Source organism: Semicossyphus pulcher, unplaced genomic scaffold, assembly GCF_022749685.1.
Source record: "Semicossyphus pulcher isolate SPU_LCO1_2020_fin unplaced genomic scaffold, fSemPul1.0.p SCAF_28, whole genome shotgun sequence".
In the NCBI taxonomy this organism is placed as follows: Eukaryota; Metazoa; Chordata; class Actinopteri; order Labriformes; family Labridae; genus Semicossyphus; species Semicossyphus pulcher.
Window position 1 is genome coordinate 2,608,466 of NW_027211702.1, and position 17,373 is coordinate 2,625,838.

Here is a 17,373-nt window from a genome sequence, read left to right on the forward strand (position 1 = left end):
CTCCAGCTTCAACCCATCTCCTCTCACTCAGGCCACTTCTGTACGCTTCTGAAACATCCACATTTTCATGCACCAACCCTGTCGAAATTCCCCAACCAAAAGATGTTGAATACATGTTTACATTAAGACCACATTTCACTGAGATTTTCACTGCTAATGAAAAAACACGCTCTTGAATGAAGATAAGTAAAACCCCACACAGATCAGACACCACTTTCCTGTGCAGCCATCATGCTATTCAAAAAGGATGTGCACATTTGTAGGCCCTCTGTTATCTAAAAAGGCTTAAATTGTGCATAAAGCTGTCATACATGAGAAAATCTCCCCAGGGGAGCATGCCACTGGACCCCAAAGGGCTAAGCTCAGACTGTTTACAATGTCTGGCTCCCCCTCTGCACACACACCCCACAGCAAATGAATATTCAAAGGAGGACCACAAGTTTGTTTAAGGTACGCCTCAAACACACCTTTTTTACACATCTATCAGTTAGTGAATAGCTCTCTTTGTTAGCATAATGGCTGGAATTGAAAGGTATACATTTGCATACAATCAGGGCTGGGAAACTGAGGATTTGATCATGTCTTCTCTTGCTAGATGCCCCGAAGGGCAACTGCTTTACTGATAATATGCTCTTCTGTTACGTCTGTCCTCAGGTAATAACTGCTGCTCTACGCTGCACTCTTGTCTGGGCCCTCTCTATTACTTACAGCTGTCAGATGTGATCTCTATATCAACAACATTTCAAGGAGCCATGTGACACAGTTAGAGTAGGATCAGACACTCTAGCTTCTCTCGCCCAACAGTAATCATTCGAGACAGAGGAAAGGGGAATAAAAACAAGAAAAGAGTGCTTTTTTATTGATGAAACAGGATTATAAAAATTCTGCAAAAACCATGTGAGAATAAGATCTTGCTATGCAGATTACAGATTCAAAGCAAACTCTTGGTGGAGGTTCCAGGACACAGACGAAAGAAAATCTGGGATTCAGGCTTTGTCAGTAACCCCACAAAGAACCAAACTAAATATCAGCAAAGCTAGTGCAATACTTTCTTAATACTTTTACAAGAAAGCTTAAATTACCCCTTTGCTTAGCTTTGAGTAGCCCTCCTGATGCTGGCCTTTTTGAACTTTGCTTTGCACGGCTGCATTTCAATCAAAATGTTTTAGTTTATTTGACTTTGTGTATGCTATGCTAATTTTTTCATTAATGTTACCTTTTTATTCCTTCTTCATCTTATGTTATTATTTATTATTTACCCCATGTAATTTCCTTATTGTAAGATTGAGCTGCATTTCTTGTATGAAAGGAGTCATACAAATAATAGGACTATTATTATCATTACTTGAGGGGAGCACTCATATTGAAAAAAAAAAAAAAAAAAAAGTAGCAGGAAAACATATTGGCTGTTTACAGTGATGTTGATGTCAAAAAGAAGTGAGTTACGAAAAAAGAAAACCGTGTGCTTGAAGCCGGCCATGGGTGTGGCGCATCTCGTCTCCTAGACTCCCCTGTCAATGTGTGCAACTTCCGGGCCAGAACATGTTAAAAGTGCCCCTTGCTCTTTAAAAACTAAACCTCGATACTGTGCAAGTCAGCAACGACGCCGTATCACTGACTGCAGACTTGGGGCTGCAGGGAGCCCCACTGAAGAAAAGATGCACAGTCAGAACTTGTCCAATGGGCGGGTAACTGCTATCATTGCTCTGGGTGCAGGTGCAATGCTTGCCCTCCAAGGCACAGACCTCGACTCAGCAGCCAGCGTGTCGCTGGTGTGGGAGGGAACGGGACTACTCGGTGTTCCAGCCAGAGCTGTGCTCTGCATTATCGCTGGAATTTCCTTCCTCGTCCTTGGCTGGCTCTACAGACTGTTCTTCTGTCCCCTGGAGCTGCTTAAGACTCCCGATGATGTGGGATACATCACCGAAGAGGGTCGCTCCAGAGCCCGGGCGGCTAACGAGGTCCGCCGCCGGAGGAAAGTGGGAGAGCTGCCTCCGGTGTATCCAAACGGCTGGTACCGAGTGCTGGACTCACGCATGCTGGAGAGGGGCGAGGTCAAAAACGTCTCTGTAGTAGGTATGATAAGTAGTTGTAGCATATCCCTGCTCAAAATAGCAGTAAAATAAAAAGCAATAAAAGGCACCTATGAGCAATATTAAAATAAGTTGTTATGTAAGTCTTATTTTATATTTTCTCCAAACACTAAAGTGAGAACAGGTTAGTTCAGATATCTCAGCAGACAAAAGTAGCCTAATGTCAGCCAAACGGCTCAGATCAGCAGTGGGCCAGAAGATGCTGAACCTGCACCCCTGTTTACCTGAGTGTAGTGACAGCCAGGTGAGGATGATAAACCACCAAGTACCCAGAGCTCCTTATCCTTATTTGCCTACTCTGTGGACTCCCTGGGCAGCACTTACCAAACAGCCGTCAGATGGGGTTCAAATGGTACGAGACAGTCATAGATGTATAAATCATACCTAGACATAAAGCCCTCTGTTTTATGATGCATACTTTGTTACTGACTGGAAATCTAAATGTATACCACAACTTGGAGGGTCCTTAAACAACATTAGTAACTCGATATTTGTAGCCCAAGAAAGTTCAACGGAAACAAAAATAGTGTCCCTTTCAGTTGCATATAGGATTTAATGAATACTACATTAACATATAATTGAGGTAACGTTTAATTATGAATTAAATTGGGTGTACATTTCTTTTTGAAAACCATATTTGCCAGTCAACCTGGTCTCTGTTGTCCTGCAGGCAGTTGTGAAGTTAGGCTAGGTTGCTAAGATAAAAGATACAAGCTCATATTACTAAGCTTTTATTTGGTATTTAGTAGACACTGGAAACACAATGCACTGTTAAAGTAGTTTGGGGCTTATGGTGCGTAGTAACCCTTCATTGTGAACAAAGCCTCATTGTTTCAGATCAATCAGACTTTAAAATGCTTGTTTGATTCGTAGGTGTCTTTGGCACACACTGGGATTACATGATGGCAGTAAAGCTGTAAGTAAAGAAGGTTTTCATGATCAATAAATGCGGCTGATTTCAGGTTAATATTTTAACTGAGGGTATAAAACATCATATAAAGTACTGACATTTTACTAATACAAGTAAAAAGATTCATTATTATGCACAGAGCAATTCTGAGTGGCCTTCTCCAGTAGTGTGGGGAATTACGGCTTTTTGAAGGGAGCTGGATCTTTGTTCCTTTCTGAGAGCTGGCTCATTGTTCTTTTTTTTTTTTATATATATAATCGGATAAGATTCAAACTTAGACAGCAAGCTCTTCATTTATCTTCCCCTGTCTCAATGGGGTGCTACATATTTGTCCAGAGATGTCTGTCTTGTGCCAGTGGTTCTTTGGTTGCCCAGGCTGCCTGTGGTAATTTGGCTCAAAGGAGAGTGGATCTAGGGCAGGTGGTCAAATTTGGGCACAACTATAAAAAGAACGTCTCTCATCTACGCCTCGGTTCCCGTCGTTCGCACCAAAGAGCCGTTCAAAAGAATCGGATCATTCGCGAACATCACAACACTATTCTCCAACCATCAATCCTTTCTTCATTTAGATCAGACGTGATCATTAATATTGTCTTTCAAACATTTAATGGCTCCATTTCATGCAGAAGGTTAAATTTTAAAATCATCCTTATCAACTTAAATCAGTCTGAGTGACTTATAAAGTGTCTCAATCTGGATTTACAAACTCTATCTGACCTCTCTGACTCAGTGTTTATGGGGATCTAACGGCTTCATGCCTCTCTATGATCAATGATATGACAAGCCGTCACTTACAGCTTTAAAGCTTTGACATATTTGTGTCTCTGTGCTGCTTGATTTCTCAGCAGCTCGGTTACAAAGTTTAAATCTGTTTCACCCTAATATGTGATTTATTTTGGCAGATTTCTATAAAGGCACACGTGTTTCTCATTTTTAGATTTGTTATTCTCGGGTTGATTTGCCGTGTGTCTGTTTGATCTCTTCACAGAGTTGCTTTGAGTTTGAGTTCAAAAAGGTTTCAAAGAGCATGCGGTGCTTTCATCATTCTCACATCACCTGCCAGAAATAAACAAACAGAATATGAAAGGTGTTATACCTGGAAAAGATATGTACCAGTAAATAGAGACACCTGCTCCTGCAGAGTGATGCAGCACACGAGCAGTGATGTGAAAGTGGAGGTGTGCACATAATGACAGCATGAATCCACTGGATGTAGAGTAATGGTCATACTTAAAAAGACCTGCATGATGATATGCTAAAAGAGGGTATGTCCCAGTGCCATTGGAGAGAATAGCTGATATTTACATTGACTGCCCTAGAAAAGTGACAGCAGGAAGTTGTGAGTGAGCACGCATGAGGGGAGTAAATGAAGAACGGTATGCTACAGGCCTAGAATTTTTCAGGCCAAGCAGCAGTGAAGCACGTTATAAAAGCTCCTAGACCAGGGTTTCACAGGGGCCAAATTATGTATTTTAATATAATTTTGCAAAGGGCTGAATTGTCTTTTTTTTCTCCACTGGGCAAATAAAAGCTTTTGCTGATTCTTCAATTACCATGATTATTCATTTTATTTTTTATTAAAGGAGTTGTTATAATTTAGATTTGGGATTCTCAAATCCTGTGTTGGGGGTCACAGAAGAAAAAAAATGCATTCTTGAAACAATAATAAGTCCTAATACCAACCATTTAATTAAAACCATTTTGCAGAACATGCAGGGTACGGTTTGCTTCCAGAGCAATACAGATTTACAACAGCAGGCTTTACATACAAACCTCATATGAGCATAGTAGAAACAGGGAACTTGTATGATGTTTGTATCTGTACAATATTTGTGATGATCCATTTTTGCAGGGTAGTTTGAATAAAAACTGGCAGCATACAGAGTGTTACGGTGGTTCAGACTCTCAAAACATTTTATGCTTTGCAGACACTTCTGTCCAACTGCACATCGGTTTAGCATTGTGGTGGTTCCATAAAATAAATCAGATCTGAACTGTCACTTGACTATGCCCTTTTTTAAACTGGTCAAGTTGTTCTTGGTTTAGGACAGTTAATGATTATTTGTGACTTATTTGAGCTTAGCTGGTTCTGTCCACAAGGCTTAATATACAAAAGATATAACAGAATTGCATTCGTCTTACATATCCCCTCTTTTTATCAGCTTGTCTCTCTAATGCACCTAATATTTTACTGTCCCAATGTCTGCTGAACCAAATCAGAACTTGCCTCCTGTAATAAAATATCTGCATCCTGCTGTGACTGCTCCTAACTTTTCTCTGCAGTCATCCATTTCAAATCAAATATTAAATTCTGCCCAGCGTGTCTTTTCCCCTGTGCTGCTCTTGCTCTTTGCTCTGTGGTTCAGTTCTGCCCCACAACAGTCTTGGGTCAGTAGCGCAGTTCTTAGGATGAGCCCTGTTCTGGATTTCCTAGAATTTTACTACCCACCGAGGAACAGCTAGAGCTGACTCTGTGGTTACTCACCGTGACCTAGCCTGTGCTAATCTGGGAGCAATCTGAGTACTGTGGGTCAGCCAAATGTTAAGCCTAATACAGTGCATACAGTAGTGGTCTTCACATGTGGTGTCTGAGTGGGACACATTCTGACTCAGCAGACACCAAATGTCCTGTCTGTTTAAAGCCTCTGTGTGGAGGAAATGGACATTTCTGTGTTTGTGCCCCCCAGTGGTAGAACTAAAGAAGACTGGCTGTGATAAAAAGCAATGCACACTGAACCCGAAACAGGTGAAAATATATTTTTAGCAGGTGAAGATTTGGATAATTTTTCAGATTTTTTATCTGTCTGTGCAAACATCTCCACTGTTTTCAGAAGTGGCAGCTTATTAATGAAAATGTTTTCTGAATATTTATCCCTGCTGTAACTTATCATCCTAGGTGAGCAGGTGGCAGTATTTCGGGGCCAGGATGGGAAGGCCTACGTGTTAGATGCCTACTGCCCTCACCTGGGTGCCAACCTGGCTGTGGGAGGACGAGTGGTGGGAAGCTGCATAGAGTGCCCGTTTCATGGATGGCAGTTTCATGGAAAAGATGGCAAGTGTGTGAAGATCCCATATGCAGAAAAAGGTATGAACTGAAAGTGGATTTATTATACAAAAAAACTAAAGAACTACTGGAAAAATGACCATGTCTCAGTGGTATGAAAGCTTAAATGAGTGTAATGTCTCTAACTGTGCCAGTTTTGCCAGTTGCCAGTTTTGCTGCATCTTGTATGTTGTCCTTCTGTATTTACGTGACAGTGGCTGGAACTTGTGCGTCATAGCAACTCGCCGGAAAGGGGGCGGAGATTAGCATGTCGACACAGGTTTTGTGTTCCCATCATTGAGAATTGAGGAGCCGAGTCAATAATTACCCAGGTCTAATGCAGAGTCATTTGACCCGGGTCTGAATGCCGATTATAACCTTTCCCTCTAAGCCAAAAAGCCAGGTGTTAGCAGGTGTTAGCAGGTTTTTTGACCGGGATAGGGGCTATAGAAATGATACATCCTCTGGGCAGCATGCATATGTTCAGCTAATAAATTCTGTCAAAGTAACATGTCATTTTCTAGGGTATCAAAGCCTTAAATTAGCTAAAGTTGTCATTAAAAGAATCAAATTATCTAGCATTGATTGTTTTTCTTATTTAATGAAACAGCGGGCGGCTGTGGCTCAGTGGTAAAGTCGGTAGTCTTTCAATCGGAAGGTCGGTGGTTCGTTCCCCAGCTCCCTCAGGCTACATGTCGAAGTGTCCTTGGGCAAGACACTGAACCCCAAATTGCTCCCGGTGGCATAGCCAACAGGTATGAATGTGATACCTGGTTGACAGTTGGGCACTTTACATAGCAGCCTCTGCCATCAGTGTATGAATGTATGGGTGAATGTGATATGTAGTGTAAAAACAGCTTTGAGTGGTCGCAAAGACTAGAAAAGCGCTATATAAGTCCATTTACCATTTACCATTTAATAACAAAGGGGTAAAGCCAATTAAGTAGTGTTACAGGTGAACAGCTGATTATCTCAATATAAAGAGACAACATTATTCAGATTGGGGTTTCATTTGTCTTTCAGTGCCAGAGTTTGCCAAAGTGCGCTGCTGGCCAAGCTGCGAGGTCAACGGCCAGATCCTGGTTTGGTATCACTGTGACGGAGAAGATCCTCAGTGGACCGTCCCAGAGCTGCAGGAGATTACAAAAGGGGAGTGGGTCTACAGGGGGAGAACTGAACACTTCATCAACGCTCACATACAGGTCGGTGGATGTGTTTTACATACACGCACTTAAGTTTGTTCTATGTAAATAGCCAAGAATTATAGTAAATTGCCAAGAGTGTGCTTTTGTTCAAATCTTTAACACAGTTATGTTTTGTGGTGACTTTCTCTTTCTTACAGGAGATTCCTGAAAATGCAGCAGACATTGCTCACCTTGCTCACCTGCATACGCCAGGTATTGTCAGCGGAGTAGATCTGCGTTACACCAACAGCAAAACCTGGGAATTTTTACGACATGACTGGAAGGTAAGGAGTCTTTTAAGCCATGGACAGGTTGACCGTTTTAGCACACGTTATTTTATTTTTAAACATAATTTTACGGGGCGCCAGTTTAGCTCAGTGGTTAAAGCGCGCGCCCAATATTTAGAGGCACAGCCATGAACGCAGCAGCCCCGGGCTCAACACTAACCCTAAGCCTTTTGCTGCATGTCATCTCCACTCTCTCTTCCCTCATTCTGACTCGATTTACTGTCCAACTCAATGAAGGCAAAAGCCAAAAAAAATCTTTAAAAAAACAAAACTTTACGACTTTATTATCAGTTATCAAACAATGAAAAAAACAAAGAGCTCAATAACAGACTTGTTTGTGGACATTTTGAGACTTTTTGAAACATGCTTATCTAAGAGTTTCTCATCAGAGCAGAAATAAGTTCTGTTTTTTATTATATATTATTCTCATTGAACAGTGTATTTCTCTGTCTGTGTGTATTTGTGTTTACTATAGGCTCATTGGGAACCAGAGGCAGAGCCCAACAAGCATTGTTCTAAGATGTTGGTGAAACATGCGATCACTGTGTTTGGACACCACTGGTCTCTGCTGGATGTCGATGTTGTGGCCAGACAGGTACAATCCAATTAATCTCCCGTGGTTGATTTACAGATAGAATTGATTTCCGTTCAATAATCTAATCAATAACTAATTTAAATCATAGTAAATACATGTCACCCACATTAATAATTACACAGAATGCACTGTTCTCCAAAATACCATTAGGATTCAGGTCTGATGAACACAAACATTTTTAATTAAATAAAAACAAGTCATATACTGCAAAATAATGTGATTATGTTTATATCAACAACCTTAATTCATGTAAATCTATAGTGAATCAATAGGGCATGAAAACATGTTGTGACATTATTCTGATTATGCACACGTGTCTGTGTTTCAGGTGGGTCCAGGAGTGGTGTTCCTGCAGTTTGAGCACAGTTTCCTCGGCCGGGGTGTCATCCTGCACTGTGTGACTCCAGTGGAGCCTCTGCTGCAGTTTGTCTCTCACATCGTCTTCTATCAGTCTAACATCCCACCTATAGTACCCAAGTTCATCCTCAGAGCAGAGTGCATTCAGGTGCTGAACACAAAGATGCATCAAATGACTACATGTATTGTGAAATGGTTACCTTCACTGATTGGTTTGCAACTTTAAGTTATAGTTTGTTTATTTTTTACAGCTTGGTTGAGTACTCTTGGTTGAGCAGCAGCAGCAGCAGGCTGATATATATTAAGATATTGTTGGAATATTCTGTATATCTAAACTTATATAGTAGCTGAAGTAAATAATGTACATGCTTCCTTTTAATTCTACACTTTTGAATTACTCTGATTTGAAGAGGACATTGTGTACATTTGCCACTTACTCTGCCTTTGGTTTAATCCTGCCTACTCATTGGCACCAGAAGTAACACCGAGTCACACAGTCACAGAGAAGGTGCCAATAGTCCTCATTAAACTTGATAATTAACTGAGTGTTGATCTGAAAAACACTGTCACTGATTCACAATAAGGAAAACTGAAAAGTTGCATCAAAATGAGGGTAAAACAGGAAAAGTTGACTTGAATTGTTTTGAATTTCACTTCTCAATTTCTCAACTGTGAAATGCTCTTTGAAAACAAGCTGCCTCACCGGATCTCTACCTAAATAGAATAGTTTCAACCCCCCCCAAAAATAAAAACCAAATAACTGTGTTGCAAAACATCATGCAATATAGTGAAATATATATATATATATATATATATATATATATATATTAGGGCTGCACAATATTGAAAAAAACCCAAAACATTGTGATAACTTTTTGTTCAGCGATATTAAAAAATACAGGAAATTATATCAGATAAAAGTGTTTTTTATGTCCATATAAACAATTAACAATCATGTTATTTGGGACCTTTTGGGTCTATTTTCTTCTAACCAAACAAAACCTCTCCTACTTTCACCACACTTGGTTCAGACTCTGACGCTGGCATGAAAAGTAGAGAGAGTTCAGGTGGAGCGACACGTGTCTTCATAAAATAAATGCAAATAGACTTGTGGGCTGCGTTATTTATACTCCTTGTTCTCAACTGGTGGGTCGGGACCCAAAAGTGGGTCGCGGGGCAGTTTTCAGTGGGTCGCAGATGTGTGGTTGACAAAAAGTAGTAGTGTACATTTACATTCTTGAAACTTAATGAGCCTGACAGTAGTTGCATTAATGTTGCACTTTTTTAGTTTATTTCTGTTCAGAAAGGCTGCTGATTGAATGAATTGTAGAGAGAATATTTTCCTCTTATGACCTGCTGGTCATTTTGTTTGACACAATACTGTTGTGTTTTGTGATGTTTATATACTGTGATGTTTCGTTTCAACTCAGGTCCAAACTGCACCATTTTTTATTAAATAAATATGAGTGGTTAAAAATGTTAGAAATTTGGGTCATTAAGTAGGTGGTGGTGGGTCCTGAGGTGAGACCAGTTGAGAACCACTGATACGGTATATGTTCAATTTCAATTATCAATTTCTAACAGTGTTCACATGTAAGTTTAATCAGTGTGATCAGCCCCGTGACAGCACATTTTAGAAACAAAAGCTCACCGTGTCCTACTTCCGTGTCGGCACACACAACCTCACGGCGTGTGTGGGCTGCAGGTTTAGCCACTAAAAGTAAACACTCTGTGGCACGCCCGCTCCGTGAACGGTCCATTTATGTGGCCTCAGTGTTAACCAGCACTGGAACGAGGTGCCGCTGTTAACGGGAATACTCTCATTGATAAGCCCCCTCGCCCTGATCATCCCCCCAACATATCTGTGACGGCAGCAGCTCTGTTACACAAGATGGCTTATATACGCAAGTTTAGTTTCATTGACGTGTTTCACCTAATTTGTCTAACTAATGCACCTCCTGCGGTATAACTATTGCACATGCGCACATCGCAATTGCGATTCATTGACAATATAACGTGCAGCCCTAATAAATATGACAAAAACTTATATTACACTATTTGCAGTGCTGGGCGCCAAATCCTATATCCACCCAGGGCACCAAAATGTCTCGAGCCAGCCCTGGATAATTGTATTCAGTTATGTTGCCATACTGTGTCTCCTTGTGGTATTAACACAAAGAGCAACCAGGAGAAAACACAACTGAAGAGGTTGAGTTTGAGTGTCAACTTGAAATGCCAAATCTCAGCAGGCAATGGAGTAACTGTGCCGTGACATTTAATCAAAAGCACTTCACACTGAAATCCCTGTTGAGAAATTATCATAAATGAACACAACAGGACAGTTAAAAGCACAGATTGTCCATTCAGCTTAAATTGAATTCTTAGTCATATGTAAGTGAAAGCCTGTTCCTGTTTTTGTTGAGCGTGAAAACAAACATGTTTCTAATGAATTTGAAGTTGTAAAACAAACCTATAAAATGTTTGATCATTTAATTAGTAATCATATTTACTCAGTGTTGATTCTCACAGCTTTTTAAAATCATAATTTACCATTCATTGACCTTCTCCTGCTCCCTTTGTGCCTCCAGTTTGAGCGGGACGTGATGATCTGGAACAATAAGAAGTACATCTCCAAGCCTGTCCTCGTGAAGGAAGATTCAACCATCCAGAAGCACAGGCGCTGGTTTAGTCAGTTCTACAGCGAGAACAGCCCGCGGCTGAACTACCAGCGCGACACTTTGGACTTTTGACCTCCCTGCACTACAGAAGGAAAGATCAGCAGGGAAGATGTCAGGTCAGGGCTGACATTAATCAGAGGTCTCAGAGGGGAGAGTCCAGGATTGATTTTTATCTCTCACACATGATAAATTCAAGGAGAAAAAGAGACCTGGTAAATTGTGAGTTGGGGCTGGGGACTCCTCATAAAAAGCCTTACATAGTATTTTTAAACTCTTAGTCGTATGGATAATATGACTTATCAACTTTTTACACACAAGTGCCTACATATGTCGGCTGGTTGGACTGGTAAAAGTGTGAATTCACCCCAGAAATGTGAGATTTGGTTGAACCTGTGCTAACATAAAGTAAAAAGTGCTGCAATTAGCAATTATTTTCAATATTGATTAATCACTAAATCTATTAATAGTCAAAAATGCGAAACACAATTTCCCAAAGCCCAAGGTGACGTCTTCAAATTGCTTCATTTGTCCAACAGCAGTCTACAACCCTAAGACTCTTGTTTACTCCGATAAATGACAAAAGCAGAGGCAGCATCCTTACGTTTAGGAAGCTCAAGCCAAAGAATGAATGAAAAGAATTCAATAATCAAAATAGTTGGTTATAAATTTTCTTTAAATCGACTAATCAATATATCGATGAATCCTTTTAGCCCTAAAAGCAAGCAATACCAATAATACCTTCTACTATCAATGTGACATACTAAAGTCCTTCATTGTCTATTTTCATGGTATAGTGCCACGTGTATCCACTGCCACGTGGTATCTTGGAAGAAAATAAAACTAATAAATCTTTTTATTTAAAAGATGTATCAAATGACTACAAGTAATGTGACATTGTTACTGAGCCGCGTTTAAAGCACACTTACAGGATGGTTGAGCACTCTCCAACCTGGTTTCCAGCAGCAGCAGCAGGCTGATTTATATCGAGATATTTTGGGAATGTACTGTACATCCAAACCAAAGTAGCTGATGTAAATAATAATGTAATGCTACTTTGAGTTATAATAACTATGTACACTTTAGAATGGACATAAATAAAACACCAAAAATTGATAAGATCAAAAGATCCTGAAAGCTGTTTTACTCTGCGAAGTGGGATGCCTTACATACACTGTGATACACATATATATACACACATATATCCATCCATTATCTATACCGCTTATCCTGTTCAGGGTCGCAGGGGGGCTGGAGCCTATCCCAGCTGTCATTGGGCGAGAGGCGGGGTACACCCTGGACTGGTCGCCAGTCAATCATACACATTCTTTTATATATATGTGTATATATATACAGTATATATATATATGTGTGTGTGTGTGTGTAAATATATATATATATATATATATATAAACAACCTGCCTCTTGGTTGAATTGAGTTAAAAAGCTTCTTCTCACAATCCTCTGATGTTATTCTCACCTTTGCCTTCTCTGCGTTAAAAACACAAGATAAGTTAACCCTTTATTGATCACACAATGAAGAAATTTCCAGTGTAACACAGCAGCAAAGACACAACAAAGGACACAAGGTGTGCAAAGTGAACAAATAATCGAGCAGTTAAAAAATCTGCATAATCTGTATTTCACATTCAGGGCATAGAGTGCCCAAAACAGTTAACATGTTATTGCACATTTAGAGTTCTTATATTATAGCAGGTATGTGATTGAAGTGAATTAACTTTCAGTTAGGGTGTGTGTTTATTATTTTCTGTTGGTTGCAGGCTTGATTGAACAGTGTTACTGCAGCAGGAAGGAAGGATTTGCGGTATCTTTCCTTCACACACTGTGGGTGACGCAGCCTGTCACATTCATCTATAAGTCTAATACCTTCAAAGTGTAAACACTCAAGGCTTGGTGTTTTGTTTTCAGGTCTTCAGGTAACTGAACAGTCAGCTGATAATGATTACCTAGTCACACAAGTGTCCAATGACTGTTAAAAGGAGGCTTTTAGTAAGCAGCATTACACTAGCTCTAGCTTGTAGAGAAGCTAAGTCCACAAAAAGACAAAATAACAAAAAACACAAACAAAACAGTGAAACGTAAAAACACATGATGCTGAAGTTATTAAAGATAGACTTTAAATGTAAATGTAACAGATAAACGTAGGGCCAATATTCGGTTTCCTTTTTGGTTCCTACTGCTGAGAAACCTTATCCACCTCTTTCACTGCTACATTCTCCATTTTCTTCAACAGCTAGTCTCTTACTCTGTCTGCTGTCCACTGTGTAATGCTGGGCAGGTACAAAACAGTCAGAGTTGTTTTGCTAAAAAAAAACAGAAATCTGCTCAGGCAGTAACAACACCATGAGAGTGTAAAGATTGAATTGAAACACTAACTGAAAACCTCTGGTTGGCTTCATTAACTCAAGCCACCCCTTTAACACACATCATCATCATCCTGTCCTCCACCTTGGAGATATTCTAAATATATTGATTATAGCTTCTTTGAAACACAGACATGATGTGGATTTCTCAAAAATAAGTGTTTCCTAAAATGTATAAAATGATATAAAGCTTTAATATATAAATGAGATATATATACAGGCATAATATTGCACACAGTCATGTGTTAGAATGATAATGTGCAACAAACAATGAGGTGGTCCTTTGATTGTGAAAGGTAGAGATGTCTGTTCTGAATGTATTCCGGCAAAAGTATGATTGACCCCAAAGAAGCATTGAAAGATTATATCAGAAGAAGACACTGTGAGTGAGACAAAGATAGGCATTTGCAGGTATTTAAACCAAGTACACTTTGTGTCTGTAGCAACATTTTTACTTAACAAATCAAGTCAATATAATAAAATTGCAATTTCTTTTTTTTGTAGGGTTAAATTTAATTTATTTTTTGCCTTTCTGGCTGGTTAAATGTCTCATTTTATTCCTGAATTGCATTAAAAACCTTTGATAAAGTCAGTCCGATGCAATTTCAGATGTGATCATGTTAAACTCAAAAGTTAAATGAAGAGATGATGCACATTATCGACTGTTATTTACTGTCATTGACTTCATCCCTGATGACTGTGATGCTGTGAGGCTTCATCAAATAGTACTGTGCCTGCTGGAAAATGTAACAAAAGTGTAAAAGCAATAATCTTCTTTTGCCTCTGGTGATGAGGCTGCTCATGTGGGATGCTTAGCATTAGATTGAGATTGTCAGATGATCTTAGAAGAGAGAAGATACACTTACAAACAAATCACCAGAAGAAGAAAGCACAACACTTCTTGAGCATATCAGAAAAAACTCTGGTCTTCTGTTCCTTCTCATATTAAAGCACATTTTTATAACTGGCTTATCTAAAGATGTAATGTTTTTTAAATGTGCAGAATAAACGTGTCTGCTCGTCTGTAATGTGTCTGCTCATGCATTCCTGAACTGGCGAAAGCTTTCCGTTGCACTGAATATGTTAAGCATGTTAAATTGAGCGGAGTACTGAAATGTTCTCTATACTGCTTGGCCAGTGGCACTTCTCTGAGGCTTGTTTCATGGCTCCTTATCTGTAAATGTGCTTATCTTATCTGGGCTTATGACGGGAGAAGACTGTGCTGCGTTTGTTATCCAGAAGTGTTACATCAACAGATTATGCAGGAAGAAAGCGCTGAAACAAGGAAACATTGAGCTTTTGGATCAATCAGACAGAAAAAAGAATAAATCTTTTTGTCAGGAAGGAAAAATGAGGCACAAGTTGTTGAAACTGGGGAGACTTGCTCAAGGAAAGGCAGCCACCAGCTACAGGAAAGACTTGTGTAAGAGTTTATCACATGACAAGGGGAGCAGAGAAGCATGAAGACGTGTGAGACTCAGTAACACAGCCTCTGCTTCAGCACAAACATCAGGACAGCCGTGATGGGACTCGCGAAGCATACACGCAAACAGCGACAGATGGGCCTGACCGAATGACATCTGTTCCACAAGAGCTGGAATTGGCTGGCACGGATCAGGCCGGCTGCAGTGGAAGTGTCAGGAGCTTGTGCTGCAACAGGAGTCGACACAAGTGCCCCATCTGCAGTGAGCTGTTCCACTCGCACGGAGATCATGGCTTCAGCTCGCTAAACTGCAATCACGCAGTGTGCCACCGCTTCATGGCTGGCATCATAAGGTGGGCCAGGGTGGCGGGCCCAATGCAGTAGGCGATCCAACCCTGTACCTGCAATGGAAGATCAGAAGTTATAAGATTCTTCATAAGTCAAGGCCCTGAATTTCAGGGCCCAGTTGTTCAAAAAGTTTATTTTATTTATTTATTTATTTAATGTTTATTTGTATAGGGACAAGTATGAAGCAAGTAAACTGATGCCACACACTACAGCATTTATAGCCTTGGCTAATTTGCAATGCCTGTCCCTACATGGGCCTTTAAAATACATTAAATCAACAACAAATACACAAGAGACAATACAAAACAGACTCAACAGCAATAAGACAGATAAAACAATACAGGATACAAAATACACTCCAATAAAACTTAATGTAAAACAGGGAGCACAAAATCATACATGACTACAAGACTGAGCCCTCTTCAAAAAGAGATTAACATAGGTCAGAAACACACAGGTTTGGAAATCCTATCTTTTGCTATCCAGGATAAACCAATCTGACCTTTGTTCCTTTTTCTAAAGTAATAGTGGACTACCCTGATCCAGATACAAATTTTTCAAAATTGCTGTAACAACTGGTGCTCTAAATGCGACTAAAAATCACAGTATGAGTTACTAGCTGTGTAAAGAACAACAGCTAGATCATCTGGCATGGGCCAACTTTAAGCATTTTATTTTGAAGGGACAGAAAACGTTTCAAAACAGTCAGACCCATCTAAACCTAACCCACTGAACAAAATCAAGCAATTTTTTTTAATATGATAATCAGACATGGGACCTGACATAAATGAATGGGACCTGACCCTGATTCCATTGATGATACCAAAACATGGGGCTGTATGTGTCAGGTCTTTGATCATAGCGTCCTTGTAAAACTAGAAAAAGCTCTCACATGCAATAAGGGATGCGCTTGTTAGTAACTATTTTTGATTGTACTGTATTGAATATAAAGTGATTAAAGTAATAAGCTTGATGATTTTCATGTAAATAAATGTCTGTTAAGTCACTATCGCCAAATGAAGTAACACAATGGTGATTGAGCCTGTGGCCCACTGATGAAAGCCTTTGCATTTGCAGTATATCGTATTATTATGGACTGGTTGTCTGTGGCGACTTTCGTGGGAAAAATCACAAGCGGCGTCCAGTTAGTGACGCGTTTTCCATCACCCAGCAGTGGTTGGTCTGTCAGAGAGTTAGAATTATGTCATTTTTGTTTTTGCAATTTTATGACAAAATCTAAAATTTATTTTACTTTAGTGTACTAAAAGCCATAATTGATAGTCTTTTTTTTTCCTAACCCATTTTGGGGATCTGATCCAGTCTGCCAAAATTAGCTTTGATTATTTGGCTGAGGCTGTCCCTGCATCATGTTATGCTGCTTTTCTCTGGAGGGACAGCTGAGACGTGTGTGGATGCTGCATCTACTCTTCTTGTCTTGTCAGATGAGTGACACTGATGGGACTGTACTCCCTCTGCGTCTCCATCACTGTCCTGCTGCTCCTCCTGCTGGGCTGCTTCCTCTGGTTGTTCCTGTTATAATGCTGTCTATTCGTCTCAGCAGTAGCTAACCTTATAGATAATCATTTGATTGATTGTACTTGTCGGACTGCTGCAAAATGGTATAAAAATGCCTGAGTCACATTTTTTTTTATTTTAACTTTATTTAACTAGAAAGTCCACTGAGATTAAATTCTCATTTTCCAAGGGAAATAAATACCTGGACAGTCATCATTACACAAGGAGACAACTATATTGAGCCCAAATAAGACAATGGACTTTTACTTACAAGTGACATTTGGGACATTTTTTGGCACATTTAACACAAACATACAATACAAATTAAGCACAGCATAAATTTGAGCAGGAAGACTGTTTCATATCATCCATTCATTCATTAAAATAATAATCTCGAAGATTTTGATTTCAATAAATGTCTGTTAATCCGAATGAGGCAGCCCACTCATGAAAGCCTTTGCATTTGCAGTATTACAGACTGGGTGTCTGGTGCGACTTTTGCAGAAATAATCACAATCGGCGCCCAGTTACGCTTTTTCCATCAGCCAGCAGTGGTTGG

At 39.8% G+C, this 17,373-nt stretch overlaps 1 protein-coding gene across 1 annotated transcript; it reads left to right on the plus strand.

Moving 5' to 3' along the window:
- Positions 1–1,658: 1,658 nt before the first annotated feature.
- LOC138605238 (cholesterol 7-desaturase nvd) lies at positions 1,659–11,219 on the plus strand. The gene is made up of 7 exons (XM_069677365.1): positions 1,659–2,076; positions 5,900–6,088; positions 7,070–7,248; positions 7,389–7,514; positions 7,993–8,112; positions 8,441–8,617; positions 11,058–11,219. Exons 1-7 carry the CDS (start codon positions 1,659–1,661, stop codon positions 11,217–11,219), a joined length of 1,371 nt encoding a protein of 456 aa, XP_069533466.1.
- Positions 11,220–17,373: the final 6,154 nt, after the last annotated feature.